General features: G+C 42.3%; 1 protein-coding gene across 1 annotated transcript in view; it reads right to left on the bottom strand.

Annotated features, from left to right (window-relative positions):
* RCAN2 (regulator of calcineurin 2) overlaps nt 1-22,015 on the bottom strand; it is a 264,437-nt gene that overhangs the window by 197,147 nt on the left and 45,275 nt on the right. The window contains exon 2 of the mRNA XM_067752769.1: nt 20,504-20,730. Coding sequence (XP_067608870.1) covers nt 20,504-20,728 — 225 coding nt within the window. The 5' untranslated portion in view covers nt 20,729-20,730. The remainder of the gene's footprint in view (nt 1-20,503; nt 20,731-22,015) is intronic.

Raw genomic sequence — 22,015 nt, 5'->3', positions numbered from 1 at the left:
GGTCTTTTGTGTTTCCATACAAATTGTGAAATTTTTTATTCTAGTTCTGTGAAAAATGCCATTAGTAGTTTGATAGGGATTGCATTGAATCTGTACATTGCTTTGGGTAGTAGAGTCATTTTCACAATGTTGATTCTTCCAATCCAAGAACATGGTATATCTCTCCATCTATTTGTATCATCTTTAATTTCTTTCATCAGTGTCTTATAGTTTTCTGCATACAGGTCTTTTGTCTCCTTAGGTAGGTTTATTCTTAGGTATTTTATGCTTTTTGTTGCAATGGTAAATGGGAGTGGTTCTTGTGAATAAACTATTTGTTCAGATTTCAAGAGGCTGGCCCCCCCCCCTTCCCATCTTGATTTAGAAATTCTTCTGAGGGTGGCAAGAATAGACAATGGGGCTGACCAGTACACTGCTCTTTGGTGAGTTAGGCAACAACCACGGGCAAGGAAATCCAAAGAGTCTTATGAATTTTTAATGATGCAAGATGCAGAAGGTCAGACTGATGAGCAGAAGTTATTATTCCTAGCCAACATGCACAGTTACTGTGATCAAGGCACCCTGGATTACACCACTTATATCCTCACAGCCACCTCTGAGGTGGATGCTATGACTTGATGATATTTTGTAGGTGAAGTCACTGCTGTTTGGAAAGATGAAATAAACTGCCCATGGTCACACAGGAATAAGCAATGGATTTGGGGATCTGGACTGAAATCACGATGATGCTATACACCATTTCCCTGATTAGAGACAGGATGACCCAGGTGGGGAGGAGGTTTGAGCTCCGAGACAATAGAAGCAGACCCAACCCTGTCAGTCCACCTATAGCTCCAAACACAGGTCAGCCTTCCCAGCTTGCACCCAGCAGCCAGCCCATCACATGCACTGGTCCTTTCAGCCACACTTAGACCCAGGTCATATGACTGCCCTTCTGTCCCCTCCAGACACAAAAGGTACACTATAACATTAAACGACTGCCTCATTTTCTTCCAAGCAGCTGCTTCCCTTGATGCTACAGTTAGAACAGCATTTGGCTTGGCTCACAAGCCATTAGTGCTCTTACGGGCTTCGAAGTGCCACGTAAAATAAATTGATCACATCTGGGCATGTGCTCTGAATAGGCAATGGGAAAACCAGTCTCTATACTGACCCACAAAATTCCATTTCTGGCCTTGCTCAGTCTGCTTTATTGCCCTGTCATCAAGTTCCAATATGGGTTACAATTTATATGCTTATTTAGTTTAACAACCCACAATAACGTTTATTTTGGCCTCTTTTAGTTGATCCCACAGAAATGTCAACAGGAGCACCCCTAGCCCAGGTCCTCATGTGAGGGATCTCAAGTCAGTTAATCCATAAAACACAAGGCATAGAAACAGGTCTTCAAATGTTGAGAAATTGGGTGAAGTCACCGATGAAGGTATTCACAAACCCAGGGGGGCATTGAGTGAAGATGAGGAAGAGCCTTTAGGAAGGAAGGCTTTTCATTCTGTTGTTCTTCCTGCTATTGTTTACAACAATAAGTATGTCTGACACAGGTCTGAACAAATTCAAGTGATAGCTCCCGACAAAGTTATCACATTGACTACGGAAAACCTAAAAGGGCAGAATGTTTGGGAGGTAAAATTCTAAAACGTGTGCCCTGGATGTGGAAATTAAGAAAGCATTCCATTCCCACTGTGGAGCAGTGACAGGATCTTTATTGAAGTGACTTTCTGTAGCGTCCAGACATCAGGGCTATTCTTAGAACAACCAAAAAAAGCATGGAGCTGCCTAAAAATAATGATGACTCAACACCTAGAGGCGTCAATGATGTAACGTTGTCAAAGAACACCCTCTCTCCTCACAGGTTGCAGTTTTTAAAATAAGCAAGCTCACAGCTCCTCTTTGGAGGAAGGCAAACATTTCACACTCTGAAGGAGAAAATGAGGACAGGTGGGTCACAGAATGTTCCATCCATGCAGCCACCCAGCCATGCCTGTCTCCATGGCTGGATTTACTTGGCGAAGAGCAAGCTACTGCCAAAGTCAACGTCAGTTCTTCCCCTCTGCTACCCTCACTCATCAGCGGTCCTGTCCAAACAGGCCCCCGTGAGACAGGACAACAATGCTGATTACACAACAGGCAGGCCTGAAGAATCCTGTCTACAAGTCACCACAGCCAGCACATTCTATGGCAAAGGATGGGTCCATTTAGAGACGCTTGTCTAGGTGCAAGGCAGAGCTCAAAACAAAACACAAAAATACATCCCTGAGATTCCAGAGCCTTCTCTTCCCCTCTGAGGTGGCCCATTCTCTGGCTCCTTTAATATGCTGTATCTACCTTAATCTCTTACTTCAGCCAACCTGTACTCTAATTATCAGATCCCAGTCAACATTAAGCTTCCTGAGGTCTTGCATCTCATTCGATCTTTGTACTCCCAAGGCCAAGACCAATACTTGGGATACAACAGATTTTCAATAATTGTTAAATAATCAATGGATGGATTGAGTGCATTGCTTAAGGTGGCACTCTTTCCCCTAGAGAGCATATTCATGAGTCACTGCCCTGCCCTGGGTATGTAGATTAGGTATCTTAGGATATCTTAGCATATATCTTAAGGATATCATAGCTCCTGAGGGTATGTTCATTAAAAAGGGAATTCTCGATCAGAAAATAGTCTTCAAGTTCCAAAAGACTCTAGGCCACTGTAGGAGATATTTGGGGACAAGATGATCCTCATGCCATCGAGCCTCTGTTCAACAAAGCAGGAGTCAGGGGTTTGAGAGTCAGGGCTGGGGGCATTATACATAGGCATAATGAAACAGCTCTGCATCTTATTAATACACTTAGGTCTTACATGTGCAGCGAGTGTTTCTTTTTCAAAAAGGTGACCTTGTTGCAACCATGCCTTCATCATGCATTTCTGGAATTCCCAAGAGTCCCAAGCTCGAGGAAAAAAGGAGCCCTTTGAAAGGGACCCTACTTGCTCAGACATGTGAACTCAGAGGTGCTTGTTTGGGGGAAAGACAACCCCACTGGAGCCAGGAGTCCAGCTGTCGACAGGAAGTAGGGCAAAGGCCAGGTGAGGAAACCCAGTGTAGACTCCCTTTCACCTCCTCTTTCTAAATCACCATGTCCCCGTCCTCCCGACTCCCACGTGTAGGGCAGGATTATCTGTAGGAAGCAGATGTAATGAAAGCCCGTTATCAGTGCCAAATTTCTGACAATGAAGACTCTCCTTTCTCTGAAATTTTCAGGAGAGGCCATTTGAAGAGCTAAACTCCTTCCTCTTCTACGCTCCTTGCAAAGCCTTGAACTTCACTGACACAGTGATTCATTGCAAGTGGACTTCTATTCCAAGTTTTTCCACTGGAGACAACACAATACCAATACCAGGCCTTGAAACTGCAGTACCTTCCCAAGAAATAATTTGGCTCTAGGCCTTTAGGGTTCAAAAGCAGTGATTTAGTATAAGAACAAACTTAAATACACATATTCTCAAATGGCTTATACATGTTCATTTTCTCACAAATTAATAGTAGCATAAGGATCAGCTTTAAGAATCAAACTTAAGAAACAGTTATGTGACCAGGTGCTTTTCTAAAAACACGAAGACCCCACGTGCTGTGGAAGATGCTGTTGTTAATTGTGATGGCCAAGCTTCATTTTTCCCTTGAAGATGTTTGAAAACTCTTCTTCCAAACAACATGAGTTATAGCAAAAGAATTGTGCACGTGTGTGTTATTCTAAAAATATATAATTTACTAATTTAGGTGTTTTTTTTTCAATTCACAGTGGAATTTCAAACATCTGCAAAATACACTTTAGTAACTCCTGGCCAGCCTCCTTACATGTTTCATAAAACAATATGAACAGATAAAAATATGAACATTTGGGGCTTCCCTGGTGGCGCAGTGGTTGAGAGTCCGCCTGCCGATGCAGGAGACGCGGGTTCGTGACCCGGTCCGGGAAGATCCCACATGCCGCGGAGCGGCTGTGTCCGTGAGCCATGGCTGCTGAGCCTGCGCGTCCGGAGCCTGTGCTCCGCAACGGAAGAGGCCGCAGCAGTGAGAGGCCCGCGTACCGCAAAAAAAAAAAAAAAAAAAAAAAATATGAACATTTGATCAGATAATTCAGAAGAAATTTTTGCACTGCACATACACACAATTAGGTTAATGCAAGAGAAACAGAATATCAAGACCAATAAGAATAAAAAGAGTGGCTATGGCTGAGTATTAATTTTTATTTTGAGCTCCCTGGGAAGACGTAAGTTACCTAATTCTCCTAATGAGAAAAATACCAGTTCCCCAGAGTCAACAGAGTTTTCTTGGCACTATCTTCTAAGAGAAACGTATCACCTGAACTTTATAAGGGGAAGAGTGAACCACATGTGTCCTACAACAAATGCAGAAACAGCTTTCATGTCGCAAAAACTGAGATTAACTTTCCTGAAACTGAAGGCTAGGGCAACTTCATTAGGACTCTACGAAGAGTTGGCTAAATGAAGCCTTTCTTTCACCTAGGGTTACATGGTTTTAGAAAAGCTCTTCCTTCCTGGAACCAGAGACAGTCACAGATTTATCTGGTGGGGAGAAGAACGAAGGAGGAAGAGACCAACGTTTACCAAGAAGATCTAGTCTTATGCCACCTCCTTGATCCATGTCACCTCGTTTAATCACACAACAAACCTATAAAGAAGGTATGGTGAACTCATCCCATCAAAGAGAGAACTGAGATTCAAAGGGGTTAAGCTGGTCAAGATCATGTAATTAGGATGTAGATGAGGCAGGAATTGGATCCAAGTGCATCTGAACCCAAACCCTCTCTCTGCTCTCCCGCCTCTCTGTCAGTGCCCCTGTTAGGTCCAGAGCTGGACAGTGCAGGACACAGAAGGACGAGGAACTTGCTCTGCTGCCCTCAAGATACTTACAATCATCCAGTTGCACTAGGCAATCCATAAGGTGGTGTACTCTACGTATAAATAATATACTAAATAGTATGGAGTTCATAATAGCTACAAATCTGGTGGGACACTGTAGGTTCTGAACAAAGCATAAGAAGTGATATTTCGGGCTTCCCTGGTGGCACAGTGGTTGGGAGTCCGCCTGCCGATGCAGGGGACGTGGGTTCGTGCCCCGGTCCGGGAGGATCCCACATGCCGCGGAGCGGCTAGGCCCGTGAGCCATGGCTGCTGAGCCTGCGCGTCCAGAGCCTGTGCTGCGCAACGGGAGAGGCCACAACAGTGAGAGGCCCGCGTACCGCGCAAAAAAAAAAAAAAAAAAAGAAGTGATATTTCGACACATTTGATGAAAAATCTTAACTATGTCATCTGATCAATGGGTCTCCCCCTCAAAACATTGATAGAGATGCTGGCTTTTATGTTTAAAACGACGGTTATGCTATAAAATAGAACATTCCCAGTAAAACAGAACATTATCAAAATATTCCCAGAAACTGATCAAACTTAAAAAGACAAACTACATGTTATATTTCTATATATTCTGTATAGGGGAGTATGGTTGAGTAGACAGTAATGAAATACATGTATCAGCAGCACACTAATAACCCCACTCTCACAGAGTAAATGCCACGTGGTACTAATGGAATCGGCAATTGGCTCATCTATATCACACTGATCTCATCCATTGAGCTAAATGTCAGGCCTGCAATGAAAGATACCTTGGCAGAGTTTTAAAGTTCATGTCCAAAATCTCTGACTTTCTCTGGTTATCTCTAAGTTGGCTAAGAATTTCGTGACCACGAAACTGGGACCAGAGTCAAAAAAGCCGAAAAAGGCCAGGTGAAGCCCAGGCCAACTTTAGCTGGTGAGCACGAGGAAAAATAACAATAAGTCTTATTCTTCCCCTGCCCTTCCCCTGGGCTCCATCTCCAAACCCACATCTTAAGAAAAGTAATGTTCTTAGGCAAGAGAACGCAATAATTATCCTTGAATTTATAAATCCTTTTAAACTGGAAATAATTGACAACGATCATATGAGACCGGGAACACTGTGATGGGTGTGCCGTCTGTGTATTTCTGAAGAGCTCCTGGTCCGGGAAGAGAGCGGAGGATGAAATCCAGCCTGCCCTCCCCCTGTCAAGCCAACCACAACTGCTCAGGCCTTCATCTACCCCACCAGCTGAGAGGAAACGGTGCCGTTTTTACAAATTCACCTGCCTTGCCTCAGGCTGTATGCCCTAAGACAGCTCCTGCCCGTGGAAGCCCCTTCTAACAAGTCACAGAGTCACTGGACAGGCTACGAGTAGCTCTGATGGAAACCATATGAACTGGGCTCCAAGCACCTTCATTTTTCCAAAAAGGGAAGAAAACTCCAAGTCCCTCTTTAATAGCATCCCAGACTCCTCAGAACATGGCAGCCGTTTTTCCCCAGGTTCCATCAGGAATACACGCTCACCCACTCCTTTGGCACAGAAACCAAATACTCTCAGCTCTCTGTGCTTCGGGCTTAATTCTTCCCACTGCCTCAATTATTTCCAGGTTGTTAAGTGGGGCATTTCGAGTGGCTTGTCAGGCGCCTGAGCCCCAGGGGGTCACTCAGTGCTGTGGAGAAGCAAGCCACTAAATATGCCTCTGGAATATTTTAGTCACTTCAAGAAAGGTTAAGGTTCCAGAGGATGTCCTACAGCAGCTTTCAAATCTGCCCCACGCTGGGCTGTCATCTGGCAGGTGTCCCCAAGTGATTAGCGGTGACTAATTATGGTTCCCAGTAATTGTCCAGAGAAAAGAGAAAACAGGACCAACTTACTAAGTACAATGATAGGCACTGTCTTTTTACAATTTAAACATTCTTGAAAACAACAAAGAAAGCTGTAAATGTCACCTCCACTTGTAAAGGATGGCACAAGAGAAACGGTGACACTCCTAAGTATATTCCTTGAATATTTGGTATCTAATTTAACAAGTTCCTGCTTTAATATTTAAAATGAATGCTTGTGGACATATATACACTACCAAATGTAAAATAGATAGTGGGAAGCAACCTCATAGCACAGGGAGATCAGCTCGGTGCTTTGTGACCACCTAGAGGGGTGGAATAGGGAGGGTGGGAGGGAGGGAGACGCAAGAGGGAGGAGATATGGGAACATATGTATATGTATAACTGATTCACTTTGTTATAAAGCAGAAACTAACACACCATTGTAAAGCAATTATACTCCAATAAAGGTGTTAAAAAAATAAATAAATAAAATTAATGCTTGGTTATCCTATCCCCACCCTTAGGTCACAATAGTTCACTTCATTTTTATTTTTTGCAACCTATATTCAGTGACACAAACTACAGACAACAATTTAATCTGCTTGTTTGTCCTTTGGTACGTATCCGCAGCATGAATTTTTCAACCAGCTTTGAACTATCCCCATAACAAGATTCCTAAGGTCTTCTAAAGCACTGGATTTCATCTTTCCTTGCTGCCTTTTTTTTTTCTTTTCTTATCTCTCCCTTTTCTTCTCTAGGAGTGATTATGGAAACAAATGTGTTTAAGATGCTTAACTTTACTCTCTTGGCTTAGTAAATAGGTCAGTCACTTCTAAAAACTTAAAACACCATGTAAATATAAATTGACACGTAAAACAGGTTTATTCATGTGAATGTGATATCTTCACTGCAAGAGTGCTATGGACTCAATGCATTGACATTTAATTTGAATCTTGCTATTGAATCACCTGAGTTCTCTCTTTTTTTTTTTTTTTTTTTTGCGGTACACGGGCCTCTCACTGTTGTGGCCTCTCCCGTTGCGGAGCACAGGCTCCGGATGCGCAGGCTCAGCGGCCATGGCTCACGGGCCCAGCCGCTCCGCGGCATGCGGGATCCTCCCGGACTGGGGCACGAACCCGCGTCCCCTGCATCGGCAGGTGGACTCTCAACTACTGCAGCACCAGGGAAGCCCAACTGCATTTTTATATATTCTACAGGTCCACAACCCACCGTCTGAAGTTCTTAGGGTCTGATATGATTGCAATTCAGAATTTGGGGATTTAGAATGTAATACGGTACGCATACCTCATGTTGTGTAGTGCTCCGTCAAGGTCTGAGGCAGTCCCCGGTGGTTAAAGACAGGAATATTTTTGCAGAGAGATGGATGAATATTCACACAAGAAAAAGCTTCTCACCGGCCCTGGTTAGATTCTGAATGAATTAGGTCAAGTGAGGTTTTGTCTTAAAATGGGTTATAAAGAAAGTTTCCAGAGCTTTTTAGATTTCGGTACTGCAGATAAGAGACTGTAGATCTGCAGTTGTAAAGTACAAAGGGAACATTCACATGCCCCTACAGACTGGAGTAAAGGCAAATCTTATGTGGGGAATCAAGTAAAAATTGCAAATAACCAGATTAACCTTCCAAAATCCTTGAGAGTGACTGCATAATGCTGCCAGTGTCAGACTAGGTCACTGCATCCTCAGCTGAGCTCTAGAAGGAGCTGGTTTATTACATTAGTGGTGATGCTGAATGAAAGATATACATCTTTGAACCTAGAATCACTCCAGCCACTCACGAGGCATTGAGATGATCTATTTATGAGAAGCACAAAGCCTAAGAAACCCAAAGCACTAGGCTTCTGATCTTATGCCCTTTCTGGAAGAATACAGCCATTAATGGTTGGCAGATATGCCCACTTATTTAAAAAGCAAAACAAAACATAACAAAAACAAGAAAATCTTTTGTGCATGTGTACGTGTGTGTATATAAGGCATCGAGTATAGCTGAAAATATATATTAAATGCCCTTTTGATTTTAGCATCACTGGATTTATTATGTTTGTTTTATTTGCATTGTTTTCTTTGGTAGACTTTAAATTCAATGAGTTTATGCTGTCTTGTTCACCACTGCATCCCCAGAGCCAAGCATCATACCTGTTTGCAATAAATATTTGTACATCAAGAGGCAGTATCGCACGATGTTTAAGAGCACAGACTCTGTAGGTTTGAATCCCTGCTCTGCCACTCCAGCTGTGAAACCATGGGCAACCTCGCTGTGTAATCATACTTACTGTATCAACCTAGGCAGACTAAGTTATATTCTAACAACAAACTCCCAGATTCCAGGGGCTTAAAGCAGCAAAGGCTTTTCTTGTTGCAGTCACATTGCATGTTTATCACAGGTCACCCAGGACCCTGCTGTGTCATCCTTGCCCTCAGTCCGTGAGCCAAACTGTCTGAACGGCACACCTGGCACGTTGCCAGTTGCCCGAGCAGAGTGAAAAGAACATTCTTCAGTGTCAAATATTGGTAATTAAGTGCTTGGCCTGGAAGTGACACCGGTCACTTCTGCTTATATCAATACATTGGGCAGAACTAGACAGAAGGGTCCAGGGAGTACAACCCTGCCACGTGCCCAGGAGGTAGAGAGGCAGAAAGACACCGCCCTCATAGGGTTGTCATGGTGATTAAAGGGCTTACTGTCTAGAAAGCCTTCGGAAGAGTATGAGGCAACTTGCTACAGGCTATGTAAGGTTTGCTACTGCTGTTATATTATTATTATTACCACTGAACTAAATGAATACACATTTTTTGGAGGCCAATAACAACTCACCTTTCAAGCTTCTCTTTATTGACCTGAATTTGGCTAAAGGTTTCCTGGTGGTTTGATACACTGTTCCCCTTTAGGTACCAGTGACTGCCAGTGTCCCATCGAGCAGAGCCTTACTTATCTTCAGCACAGACACAGGGGCAGCCCTCGGGGTGCCCCTCCAGCCTCACCTGTCTTAAGATGACTTCTGCAGCCCAGCTGGATGTAGAAAGGCAATCCAGGGGAAAATGCCAGAGGTTAACTGACCCCCTAATGACTTTTAGGTGGTGTCTGCTGTGAAGCTCCCGGTTCTAAATGTGTTTCGTACAAAAGTATTGATGCTGCAAGCTGCAGCATGCAAACAGCAATCTGCATTATCGGTTTCAGATGCCAATTTTCTCCAGCTCCGGTTCTCCTTTGTGTTATGTAAACAAATCCCAACCATCTGGACCACAACAAGCCACGCTGAAGTATGTGCGCGCTCCCTGCAAAAGCATCAAGTCAAAAGACAGTCGCACAGAATTCTGCCTCGCAAAAAATTGGAGCGAGCATCACGGTCTCATGAAGCTGTTTGAAAAAGATGTTCTGTAGGTGTCAGAACTCAGAATTTAAACAGGAGAGCACAAATGAGCATCTCAGAATATTTATCACACTGATAAGCAGAAACAAACATAACCAGAAGCTCCTCTCCTACGGCGTTACCTATATTGAGAGCAGGCCAAGTCAGTACGTTCCAAATTACCTCAAAAAGGAAAAGGGCTTAGGAAAAGTGTCTCAGACAGATGGGAAAACTGAGAAGAGATTACTGCAAGACTTAACCATGATAGTCAGAAAACAAGAGCTTTATAAATTCCCACTCAGCTAAGGAAAATGTATGCTTTATAATAATTGAACAAACAAGCTAAACTCTAGGCCTTCAATATCAAGAAACAATGAATCGGGGCTTCCCTGGTGGCACAGTGGTTGAGAGTCCGCCTGCCGATGCAGGGGACACGGGTTCGTGCCCCGGTCTGGGAAGATCCCACATGCCGCGGAGCGGCTGGGCCCATGAGCCATGGCCGCTGAGCCTGCGCGTCCGGAGCCTGTGCTCCGCAACGGGAGAGGCCACAACACTGAGAGGCCCGCGTACCGCAAAAAAAACCCGAAAAAACAAACAAACAATGAATCAAAAGTCTGTTTGCCAGAAAAGAAAACTTCACCCAAGCAAGTTACATATCTTACCACCTAACCACCTGGACCTCTGAAATGAAAACCAAGCATCATTTCTGATGTCTTATCTCTCAGATAATTCCAGGCTGCTGAAGGCATCTTCCCAAAGCCAAATACTTTAGACAATCCCCATGGCCAGCCTGGCCCACAGGCAGATACAAGTGCTGGAAAGCATTCTTGATTCTTTTCCCTCTACCTAAAAATATCTGCCACCAACTTTGCACAGTGCCCCCAGTGGCCACCCTTTGGGAAAGATAAACATCATCAGAATTCCTGGCTCAGATTCATGAACTTTGAACACTGTGGGAAGGATATCCTGAGAGAATGACGTACAAGGCAAGTGAGCTTTATTAAGCTAGTGGAGCGGGGGAGAATGGAGGTAAAGAGAGGAACAGAAAGGTCTGGAATATAAAGAGAAACATGTGGCAGTAAAAATGGGAGGCATGAGCCTCCCCAAACATTTTTTTTCCTAGAGTCCCAGTGGTCGTGCCTCTATTATCAATTCATTTGGTATCTGATCATCTTGCTTTGTCCGCCTAAACCCTGTATATATAATGAAATCAAAACTGAATCAGATTATTTGATATCCCAGAGACCGTCCACAGAATGGGGGCTATAAAATCACACCAAGCCGGAAGACTTTCTGTCTAACTTAATAACTTCCATTAGGTAGGCATGGGCTAGTTATAAAATTCACATCCTTGGCTCTAAAGATGTAATCTAAATCCTTTGAAACTGGTTCCACTGAACTACATCGTATTGATTTCACCTCAATATTTTATCAAGGTCGCTTTAAAACCCAATACTATTTGTTAAGCTGTGATTTACCAACTTCGTATACAAATTAAATGAGAATATTTGGTAATCCATTATTCAGTCACAGATCAGAATATCAAAATAGATGGGGACAGATTCCCGAGAACTCTCCCCAGGCCTCTGTCTTTCTACGTAACCAATTCTGGTTCAGCTGATAAACCACTCTTGAGCAGCCTTCCTGACTGAGATTAGCTCCTTCCTAAACCTCCTTGTTTCAATCTACTGAGAATGATTTAATCAGGAAAGAATCAAAACACCCATTAAACCTCTAAGGGGGAGACCTTCAAGATGGCGGAGGAGTAAGATACGGAGATCACCTTCCTCCCCACAAATACACCAGAAATACATCTACATGTGGAACAACTCCTACAGAACACCTACTGAATGCTGGCAGAAGACCTCAGACCTCCCAAAAGGCAAGAAACTCCCCACGTACCTGGGTAGGCAAAAGAAAAAGAAAAAACAGAGACAAAAGAATAAGGATGGGACCTGCACCAGTGGGAGGGAGCTGTGAAGGAGGAAAGGTTTCCACGCACCAGAAGCTCCTTCGCGGGCAGAGACTGCAGGTGGTGGAGGGGGGAAGCTTCGGAGCCACAGAGGAGAGCGCAGCCACAGGGGTGTGGAGGGAAAAGCGGAGAGATTCCCGCACAGAGGATCGGGGCCGACCAGCACTCACCAGCCCGAGAGGCTTGTCTGCTCATCCACCGGGGCGGGCAGGGCTGGGAGCTGAGGCTTGGGCTTCGGTCAGAGCGCAGGGAGAGGACAGGAGTTGGTGGCGTGAACACAGCCTGAAGGGGGCTAGTGCACCACAGCTAGCCGGGAGGGAGTCCAGGGAAAAGTCTGGAGCTGCCCAAGAGGCAAGAGACCATTGTTTTGGTGAGCACGAGGAGAGGGGATTCAGAGCGCCACCTACACGAGCTCCAGAGATGGGCGCGAGCCGCAGCTATCAGCGCAGACAGCAGGGACGGGCATGAGACGCTAAGGCTGCTGCCGCCACCAAGAAGCCCGTGTGCGAGCACAGGTCACTATCCAAACCTCTCCTCCCGGGAGCCTGTGCAGCCCGCCACTGCCAGGGTCCCGGGATCCAGGGACAACTTCCCCAGGAGAATGCACGGCATGCCTCAGGCTGGTGCAACATCACGCTGGCCTCTGCCACTGCAGGCCCGCCCCGCATCCGTACCCCTCCCTCCCCCTGGCCTGAGTGCGCCAGAGCCCCCGAATCAGCGGCTCCTTTAACCCCGTCCTGTCTGAGCAAAAAACAGACGCCCTCCAGCGACCTACACGCAGAGGCAGGGCCAAATCCAAAGCTGAACCCCGGGAGCTGTGAGAACAAAGAAGAGAAAGGGAAATCCCTCCCAGCAACCTCAGGAGCAGCGGATTAAAGCTCCACAATCAACTTGATGTACCCTGCATCTGTGGAATACCTGAATAGACAACGAATCAACCCAAATTGAGGCGGTGGACTTTGGAGCAACTGTAGACTTGGGGTTTGCTTTCTGCATCTAATTTCTTTCTGGTTTTCTGTTTATCTTAGCTTAGTATTTAAAGTTTATTATCATTGGTAGATTTGTTCATTGATTTGGTTCTCTTCCTTTTTTTTATACATATATATAGATTTTCTTTTTCCTTTTTCTCTTTTTGACTGTGTATGTGTATGCTTCTTTGTGTGATTTTGTCTCTATAGCTTTGCTTTTACCATTTGTCCTAGAGTTCCGTCTGTCCGTTTTTGTTTTTTATTTTTTAGTATAGTTTTAGGACTTGCTAAAATTGGTGGATTTGTTTTTTGGTTTGGTTGCTCTCTTCTTTCTTTTTTTTATTACTTTTTAATTTTTTATTTTTAATAATATTTTTATTTTAATAACTTTTATTTTATTTTACTGTATTCTTTCTTCTTTCTTTTTTTCTCCCTTTTCTTCTGAGCCATATGGCTGAAAGGGTCTTGGTGATCTGGATGGCTGTCAGGCCTGTGCCTCTGAGGTGGGAGAGCCAAGTTCAGGACATTGGTCCACCAGAGACCTCCTGGCTCCACATAGTATCAAATGGCAAAAGCCCTCCCAGAGATCACCATCTCAACGCTAAGACCCAGCTCCACTCAATGACCAGCAAGCTACAGTGCTGGACACCCTATGCCAAACAACTAGCAAGACAGAAACACAACCCCATGCATTAGCAGAGAGGCTGCCTAAAATCATAATAAGGTCACAGACACCCCATAACACACCACAGGATGCGGTCCTGCCCACCAGAAAGACAAGATCCAGCCTCACCCACCAGAACACAGGAACCAGTCCCCTCCACCAGGAAGCCTACACAACCCACTGAACCAACCTTAGCCACTGGGGGCAGACACCAAAAACAACGGGAACTATGAACATGCAGCCTGTGAAAAGGAGACCCCAAACACAGTAAGTTAAGCAATATGAGAAGACAGAGAAACACACAGCAGATGAAGGAGCAAGGTAAAAACCCACCAGACCAAACAAAACAAGAGGAAATAGGCAGTCTCCCTGAAAAAGAATTCAGAGCAATGATAGTAAAGATGATCCAAAATCTTGGAAATAGAATGGAGAAAATACAAGAAATGTTTAATAAGGACATAGAAGAACTAAAGAGCAAACAAACAATGATGAACAACACGATAAATGAAATTAAAAATTCTCTAGAAGGAATCAATAGCAGAATAACTGAGGCAGATGAACGGATAAGGGACCTGGAAGATAAAATAGTGGAAATAACTACTGCAGAGCAGAATAAAGAAAAAAGAATGAAAAGAATTGAGGACAGTCTCAGAGACCTCTGGGGCAACATTATATGCACCAACATTCGAATTACAGGGGTCCCGAAGAAGAGAAAAAGAAAGAGATTGAGAAAATATTTGAAGACATTACAGTTGAAAACTTCCCTAATATGGGAAAGGAAACGGTCAGTCAAGTCCAGGAAGCACAGAGAGTCCCATACAGGATAAATCCAAGGTGAAACAAACCAAGACACATGTTAATCAAACTATCAGATATTAACTATAAAGAAAAAATATTAAAAGCAGCAAGGAAAAAAACAACAAATAACATACAAGGGAATCCCCATAAGGTTAACAGCTGATCTTTCAGCAGAAACTCTGCAACCCAGAAGAGAGTGACAGGACATATTTAAAGTGATGAAAGGGAAGAACCTACAGCCAAGATTACTCTACCCAGCAAGGATCTCATTCAGATTCATGGAGAAATTAAAACCTTTACAGACAAGCAAACGCTAAGAGAATTCAGCACTAGCAAACCAGCTTTACAACAAATGCTAAAGGAACTACTCTAGGCAGGACACAAGAGAAGGAAAAGACCTACAATAACAAACCCAAAACAATTAAGAAAATGGTAATGAGAACATACATTTCGATAATTACCTTACATGTAAATGGATTAAATGCTCCAACCAAGAGACATAGACTGGCTGAATGGAAACAAAACAAGATCTGTATATATGCTGCCTACAAGAGACCCACTTCAGACCTAGGGACACATACAGACTGAAAGTGAGGGGATGGAAAAAGATATTCCATGCAAATGGAAATCAAAAGAAACATGGATTAGCAATTCTCATATCAGACAAAATAGACTTTAAAATAAAGACTATTACAAGAGACAAAGAAGAACACTACATAATGATCAAGGGATCAATCCAAGAAGAAGATATAACAATGGTAAATGTTTATGCACCCAACATAGGAGCACCTCAATACATAAGGCAAATACTAACAGCCAAGAAAGGGGGAATTGACAGTAATTCAATCATAGTAGGGGACTTTAACACCCCACTTTCACCAATGGACACATCATCCAAAATGAAAATAAATAAGGAAACACAAGCTTTAAATGATACATTAAACAAGATGGACTTAATTGATATTTATAGGACATTCCATCCAAAAACAACAGAATACACTTTCTTCTCAAGTGCTCATGGAACATTCTCCAGGAGAGATCATATCTTGGGTCACAAATCAAACCTTGGTAAATTTAAGAAAACTGAAATTGTATCAAGTATCTTTTCTGACCACAACGCTATGAGACTAGATATCAATTACAGGAAAAAATCTGTAAAAAATAAAAACACATGGAGGCTAAACAATACACTACTTAATAACCAAGAGATCACTGAAGAAATCAAAGAGGATATCAGACAATACACAGAAACAAATGACAATGAAAGCACGACAACCCAAACCTACGGGATGCAGCAAAAGCAGTTCTAAGAGGGAAGTTTACAGCAATACAATCCTTCCTCAAGAAACAAGAAACATCTCAAATAAACAACCTAACCATACACCTAAAGCAATTAGAGAAGAACAATAAATCTGCAAAGTTGGCAGAAGGAAACAAATCATAAAGATCAGATCAGAAAGAAATGAAAAAGAAATGAAGGAAACGATAGCAAAGATCACTAAAACTAAAACGTGGTTCTTTGAGAAGATAAACAAAATTCATAAACCATTAGCCAGACTCATCAAGAAAAAAAAGGGAGAGACTCAAATCAACAGAATTAGAAATGAAAAAGGAGAAGTAACAACTGACACGGCAGAAATACGAAGGATCATGAGAGATTACTACAAGAACTATATGCCAATAAAATGGACAACCTGGAAGAAATGGACAAATTCTTTGAAAAGCACAACCTTCCAAGACTGAACCAGGAAGAAGTAGAAAATATGAACAGACCAATCACAAGCACTGAAATTAAAACTGTGATTAAAAATCTTCCAACAAACAGAAGCCCAGAATCAGATGGCTTCACGGGCGAATTCTATCAAACATTTAGAGAAGAGCTAACACCTATCCTTCTCAAACTCTTTCAGAATACAGCAGAGGGAGGAACACTCCCAAACTCATTCTACGAGGCCACCATCATCCTAGGTACCAAAACCAGACAAAGATGTCACAAGGAAAGAAAACCAGAGGCCAACATCACTGATCAACATAGATGCAAAAATCCTCAACAAAAAACTGGCAAACAGAATCCAGCAGCACATTAAAAGGATCATACACCATGATCAAGTGGGGTTTATCCCAGGAATGCAAGGATTTTTCAATATATGCAAGTCAATCAATGTGATACACCATATTAACAAATTGAAGGCGAAAAACCAAGGATCATCTCAATAGATGCAGAGAAAGCTTTTGACAAAATTCAACACCCATTTGTGATAAAAACCCTCCAGAAAAGTAGGCATAGAGGGAACCTACCTCAACATAATAAAGGCCATATATAACAAACCCACAGCCAACATCATTCTCAATGGTGAAAAACTGAAACCATTTCCTCTAAGATCAGAAGGAAGACAAGGTTCTCCACTCTCACCACTATTATTCAACATAGTTTTGGAAGTTTTAGCCACAGCAATCAGAGAAGAAAAAGAAATAAAAGGAATCCAAATTGGAAAAGAAGAAGTAGAGCTGTCACTGTTTGCAGATGACATGCTACTATACATAGAGAATCATAAAGATGTTACCAGAAAACTACTAGAGCTAATCAATGAATTTGGTACAGTAGCAGGTACAAAATTAATGCACAGAAATCTCTTGCATTCCCATACACTAATGATGAAAAATCTGAAAAAGAAATTAAGGAAACACTCTCATTTACCATTGCAACAAAAAGAATAAAATACCTAGGAATAAGCCTACCTGAGGAGACAAAAGACCTATATGCAGAAAACTATAAGACACTGATGAAAGAAATTAAAGACGATACAGACAGATGGAGAGATATACCATGTTCTTGGATTGGAAGAATCAATATTGTGAAAATGACTATACTACCCAAAGCAGTGTACAGATTCAATGCAATCCCTATCAAACTACCAATGGCATTTTTCACAGAACTAGAACGAAAAATTTCACAATTTGTATAGAAACACAAAAGACCCCAAATAGCCAAAGCAATCTTGAGAAGGAAACATGGAGCTGGAGGAATCAGGCTCCCTGACTTCAGACTATACTGCAAAGCTCCAGTAATCAAGACAGTATGGTACTGGCACAAAAACAGAAATATAGATCACTGGAACAGGATAGAAAGCCCAAAGATAAACCCATGCATGCACGTATGGTCACCTTATTTTTGATAAAGGAGGCAAGGATATACAATGGAGAAAAGACAGCCTCTTCACTAAGTGATGCTGGGAAAACTGGACAGGTACATGTAAAAGAATGAAATTAGAACACTCCCTAACACCATACACAAAAATAAACTCAAAATGGATTAGAGACCTATATGTAAGGCCAGACACTATAAAACTCTTAGAGGAAAACATAGGCAGAACACTCTATGACATAAATCACAGCAAGATCCTTTTTGATCCACCTCCTAGAGAAATGGAAATGAAGACAAAAATAAACAAATGGGACCTAATGAAACTTAAAAGCTTTTGCACAGCAAAGGAAACCTTAAACAAGACCAAAAGACAACCCTCAGAATGGGAGATAATATTTGCAAATGAAGCAACTGACAAAGGATTAATCTCCAAAATTTACAAGCAGCGCATGCAGCTCAATATCAAAAAAACAAACAACCCAATCCAAAAATGGGCAGAAGACCTAAATAGACATTTCTCCAAAAAAGACTACAGATAGCTAACAAACACATGAAAGGATGCTCAACATCACAAATCATTAGAGAAATGCAAATCAAAACTACAATGAGGTATCACCTCACACCAGTCACAATGGCCATCATCAAAAAATCTACAAACAATAAATGCTGGGGAGGGTGTGGAGAAAAGGGAACCCTCTTGCATTGTTGGTGGGAATGTAAACTGATACAGCCACTATGGAGAACAGTAGGGAGGTTCCTTAAAAAACTAAAAATAGAACTACCATATGACCGAACAATCCCACTTCAATATGCCAAGATCCCCAACAATCTCGGCATATACCCCAAGAAAACCATAATTCAAAAAGAGTCATGTACCACAATGTTCACTGCAGCTCTATTTACAATAGCCAGGACATGGAAGCAACCTAAGTGTCCATCAACAGATGAATGGATAAAGAAGATGTAGCGCATATATACAATGGAATATTACTCAGCCATAAAAAGAAACAAAATTGAGTTATTTATAGTGAGGTGGATAGACCTAGAGTCTGTCATACAGAGTGAAGTAAGTCAGAAAGAGAAAAACAAATACTGTATGCTAACACATAGATATGGAATCTAAAAAAAAAAAATTGTACTGAAGAACCTAGGTGCAGGACAGAAATAAAGACACAGACATAGAGAATGGACTTGAGGACATGGCGGGGGCAAGGGTAAGCTGGGACAAAGTGAGAGAGTGGCATGGACTTTTATATACTACCTAATGTAAAATAGATAGCTGGTGGGAAGCCGCGGCATAGCACAGGAAGATCAGTTTGGTGCTTTGTGACCCCCTAGAGGGGTGGGATAGGGAGGGTGGGAGGGAGATGCAAGAGGGAGGAGATATGGGGATATATGTATACATGTAGCCGATTCACTTTGTTATAAAGCAGAATCTAACATACCACTGTAAAACAATTATACTCCAATAAAGATGTTAAAGTAAAAAAAACTCTAAGGAAAATCCTTCTAATTGTTGATATTTAAATAGATGAGAGAACAAGAAAACACGGAACTTTGTTTCATAGTTAACATCAGGTAGATTTCAGGGGAAATGACGTGCTCTGAATAAATTATAATCTGTGTTAAAACCTGGTTATAATCCAAGAGCAAAATTCCCAGTTTCTTTCCAAAAGGCTATGTGTCATTTTCTTACTTCAAATAGTCTGCTAATGATAGCTCTGGAGGTTCTAATCACATATAATTCCTTGGACTTCAAATTATTTTTAGCCCATCATTTCAACTGTTCAACTCCAAAATAATATTATTATAAAACTACCTTTATATGGCTTGAAATAATTCCTAATCCTCTGGGCTATCAAGATTGCTTACAAAACCAATAAAATTCAGAACAAAGACTTCCAGTAATTGTGTTCAGGCAACAGAGTTTGGACTTCAGCAGTTGGCAAAAACAGTCCAAGTTTGTGAAACAGCGATCATAAATCCTACTCTTAATGTCACACAGAGCCATACTTTAATGTAGAAAAAAAAAGGCTCTTTCCCCCAAAAAATGTTGGCTATGTTTTACAACGTAGCCTAGTAATAGATTTTACAATTAGAAATCCACATCCACAAGGGAAGGTTTGATCCATTTAGACTCTGTTGTTAAAACGTCAGAGAAATCCGAAGTAAACTTTCGCAAGACCTCCAAAAGGAATATTTACTCTGATGGCCAAGAATGCTTCCACTAAATCAAGCTGACTCTTAAAATGGAAGCTTCATATTCTGGAAAATGCTTGTACATAGACAACCTCATTCCCTAATTATTTCAAATCAAGGAGTTAAGCATTTTCACGCAAATTCTTACAACACACCCAAAACAATTCTACCCGCTTGAGCAAAGCAAGTCTCATATGGCCAACCAATTTACCTTTCTAATAAGTGCTGCAGGACTTGGGGTCCAATTTAAGAAACTATTGTTAGAACAGTCATCAAACTGCAGGAAGAGTAAGGGGGAAAGAGAGCTTGTGCTGCGTAGGGAAAGGCAAATTAAGCTTTGGGCAGAATAGGGGAAAATAAAACTTTTTTTTTTTTTAACAACATCTGCTTCCTAGCCCAAGGGGTATCCCCTGCAATCACTATTCCCAACACCATTGTTAGACAGACCTCTGAGTGGCAGACATCGAGATCTGATTCAACACAGTCTCCCATACAATCTTGTTGTGTGTACCTCCAATGTCAACTGATAATAGAACAGGCTTTTCTGCTCTTGCTATGCATGCCAAGAAAAGTGCCAAGTAAACATTTTCAAAAACTTCCAAACATTAACCACAAAGAAGCAATGGAAATATTGGGGGGATAATGCCACATCTCCCCCTGTTTCAGGAGCAGAAAGGCTTCTTACCTTGCTCTCATCCCCTTCAAACACCGACTGGTGGACGTTGCATGCAAAGAGTGAGTTTGGGAGGTCCGTGAAGTCCGTGATTGCTTGAAAGGCCTCCTCCGTGAAACACTGAGTCACAGCCCAGTCTCTGTCTATGCAGCAGAGCAGGAAGAGTCCTCCATCTTCCGGGATGTGCCCCTGCTGCCCCAGGCTCCTCGTCCCAATGAAATAAGAGTCTCCCCTCATTCCTGAGGATACAGAGACGGATGCATGTTAGAGTAGGATTCGATTCCTTAAAGCTTGGTTTGAAGGTCGCAGTTCTGGAGTGTCGGGGGCAAGAGAGGGGAGTGTGATTAGGAAGAGAAGCAGAGGCTGTTAGAAGGGGGAAGACCCAGCAAGTTCACATTTTCCCCTTGATCTCTGAGTTACAACTTCCCACACAGCCCTGCTTGTGGGCAAGAATCCAGTCCCAGCTATGGGCAAAAAAAAAACCCACTTGGGCAGGACTGGAGTTGGAGGCCAGGGGCTCCAGCCTAGCTATTCAGTGTTTACTAGACTGGGAACCTTGGAAAGTTATGTAAGTTCTCTGAGCCTTGCTTCCTTAAGAGAATCAAATGGATTCAGACAAAAATGCACATAACAAAGTGCTTTGATAAGTTACATGATGAATTATATAATACCACGACCATTACTGCTAACGCTTATCACTTCTTGAGTTCCAGGAATGATTCTAAATGATTTGCGTGCCTTAACTGACCTATGAAATCTCCATCTATGTGGTTGGTACCAATATTATCCCCATTTTACGGAGGGGAAAAGCTAAGGAACAAAGCAATTAAGTAACTTTGACAGGGTCCATGACAAAATGGCAGGACTAGGATTCAAACTCAGGGAGTTTGGCACGAAAGTCTGCTCTCCTATACCACGGAAATGAAGCAGATCAAAATTACTCCAAGTCTATATTTAAGGAAGTACAACCTATTTCATCACCACCTGAATCCTGATTAGGGTAACTCTAATAGTTAATCATCTATCCTAATGAGGACACACACACACACACACACACACCCTCTTCTGCCTGGGGTCATTACTCTAATTTGTGAACTCTGGATCTTAAAAAATCACTACTATCTTGGCTGATCCAAGGTATACAGATTCCCCACCCTCAGAGTCCCCAGTGTGAAGCTTTCCAGTATTAATCTCATCTACCTGTGTTCCATGATTCTATTCTTTCATTACCCCTTACATTCAAAATTCTACCCAACTGCAGCCAGTTGGAGACTTTTTCCAATTTTTGATACTGGTACATAATTCAATAGATTTCATCAGCTTTCCTGCATACTTCAACAACAGTCAATGTCTATATTTTTCCTTTGTATCTATTTTCATGTCTATCATACTATTCTGTTCAAAGATCAGTGATTAAAGTCCCAGAAGGTGAAATAACTTGCCCATGGGTACCCAGATAAGACTGCCTGGCAATTACCACGTGGCTGCTGGATCATCCTCTGTTTCCCCCAATCCCAGCAATGC

This window comes from Pseudorca crassidens, chromosome 10 (genome assembly GCF_039906515.1).
Source record: "Pseudorca crassidens isolate mPseCra1 chromosome 10, mPseCra1.hap1, whole genome shotgun sequence".
Taxonomy (NCBI): domain Eukaryota; kingdom Metazoa; phylum Chordata; class Mammalia; order Artiodactyla; family Delphinidae; genus Pseudorca; species Pseudorca crassidens.
Note: the sequence above shows the minus strand (reverse complement) of the source record. Positions and strands in the feature narration are given on the sequence as shown.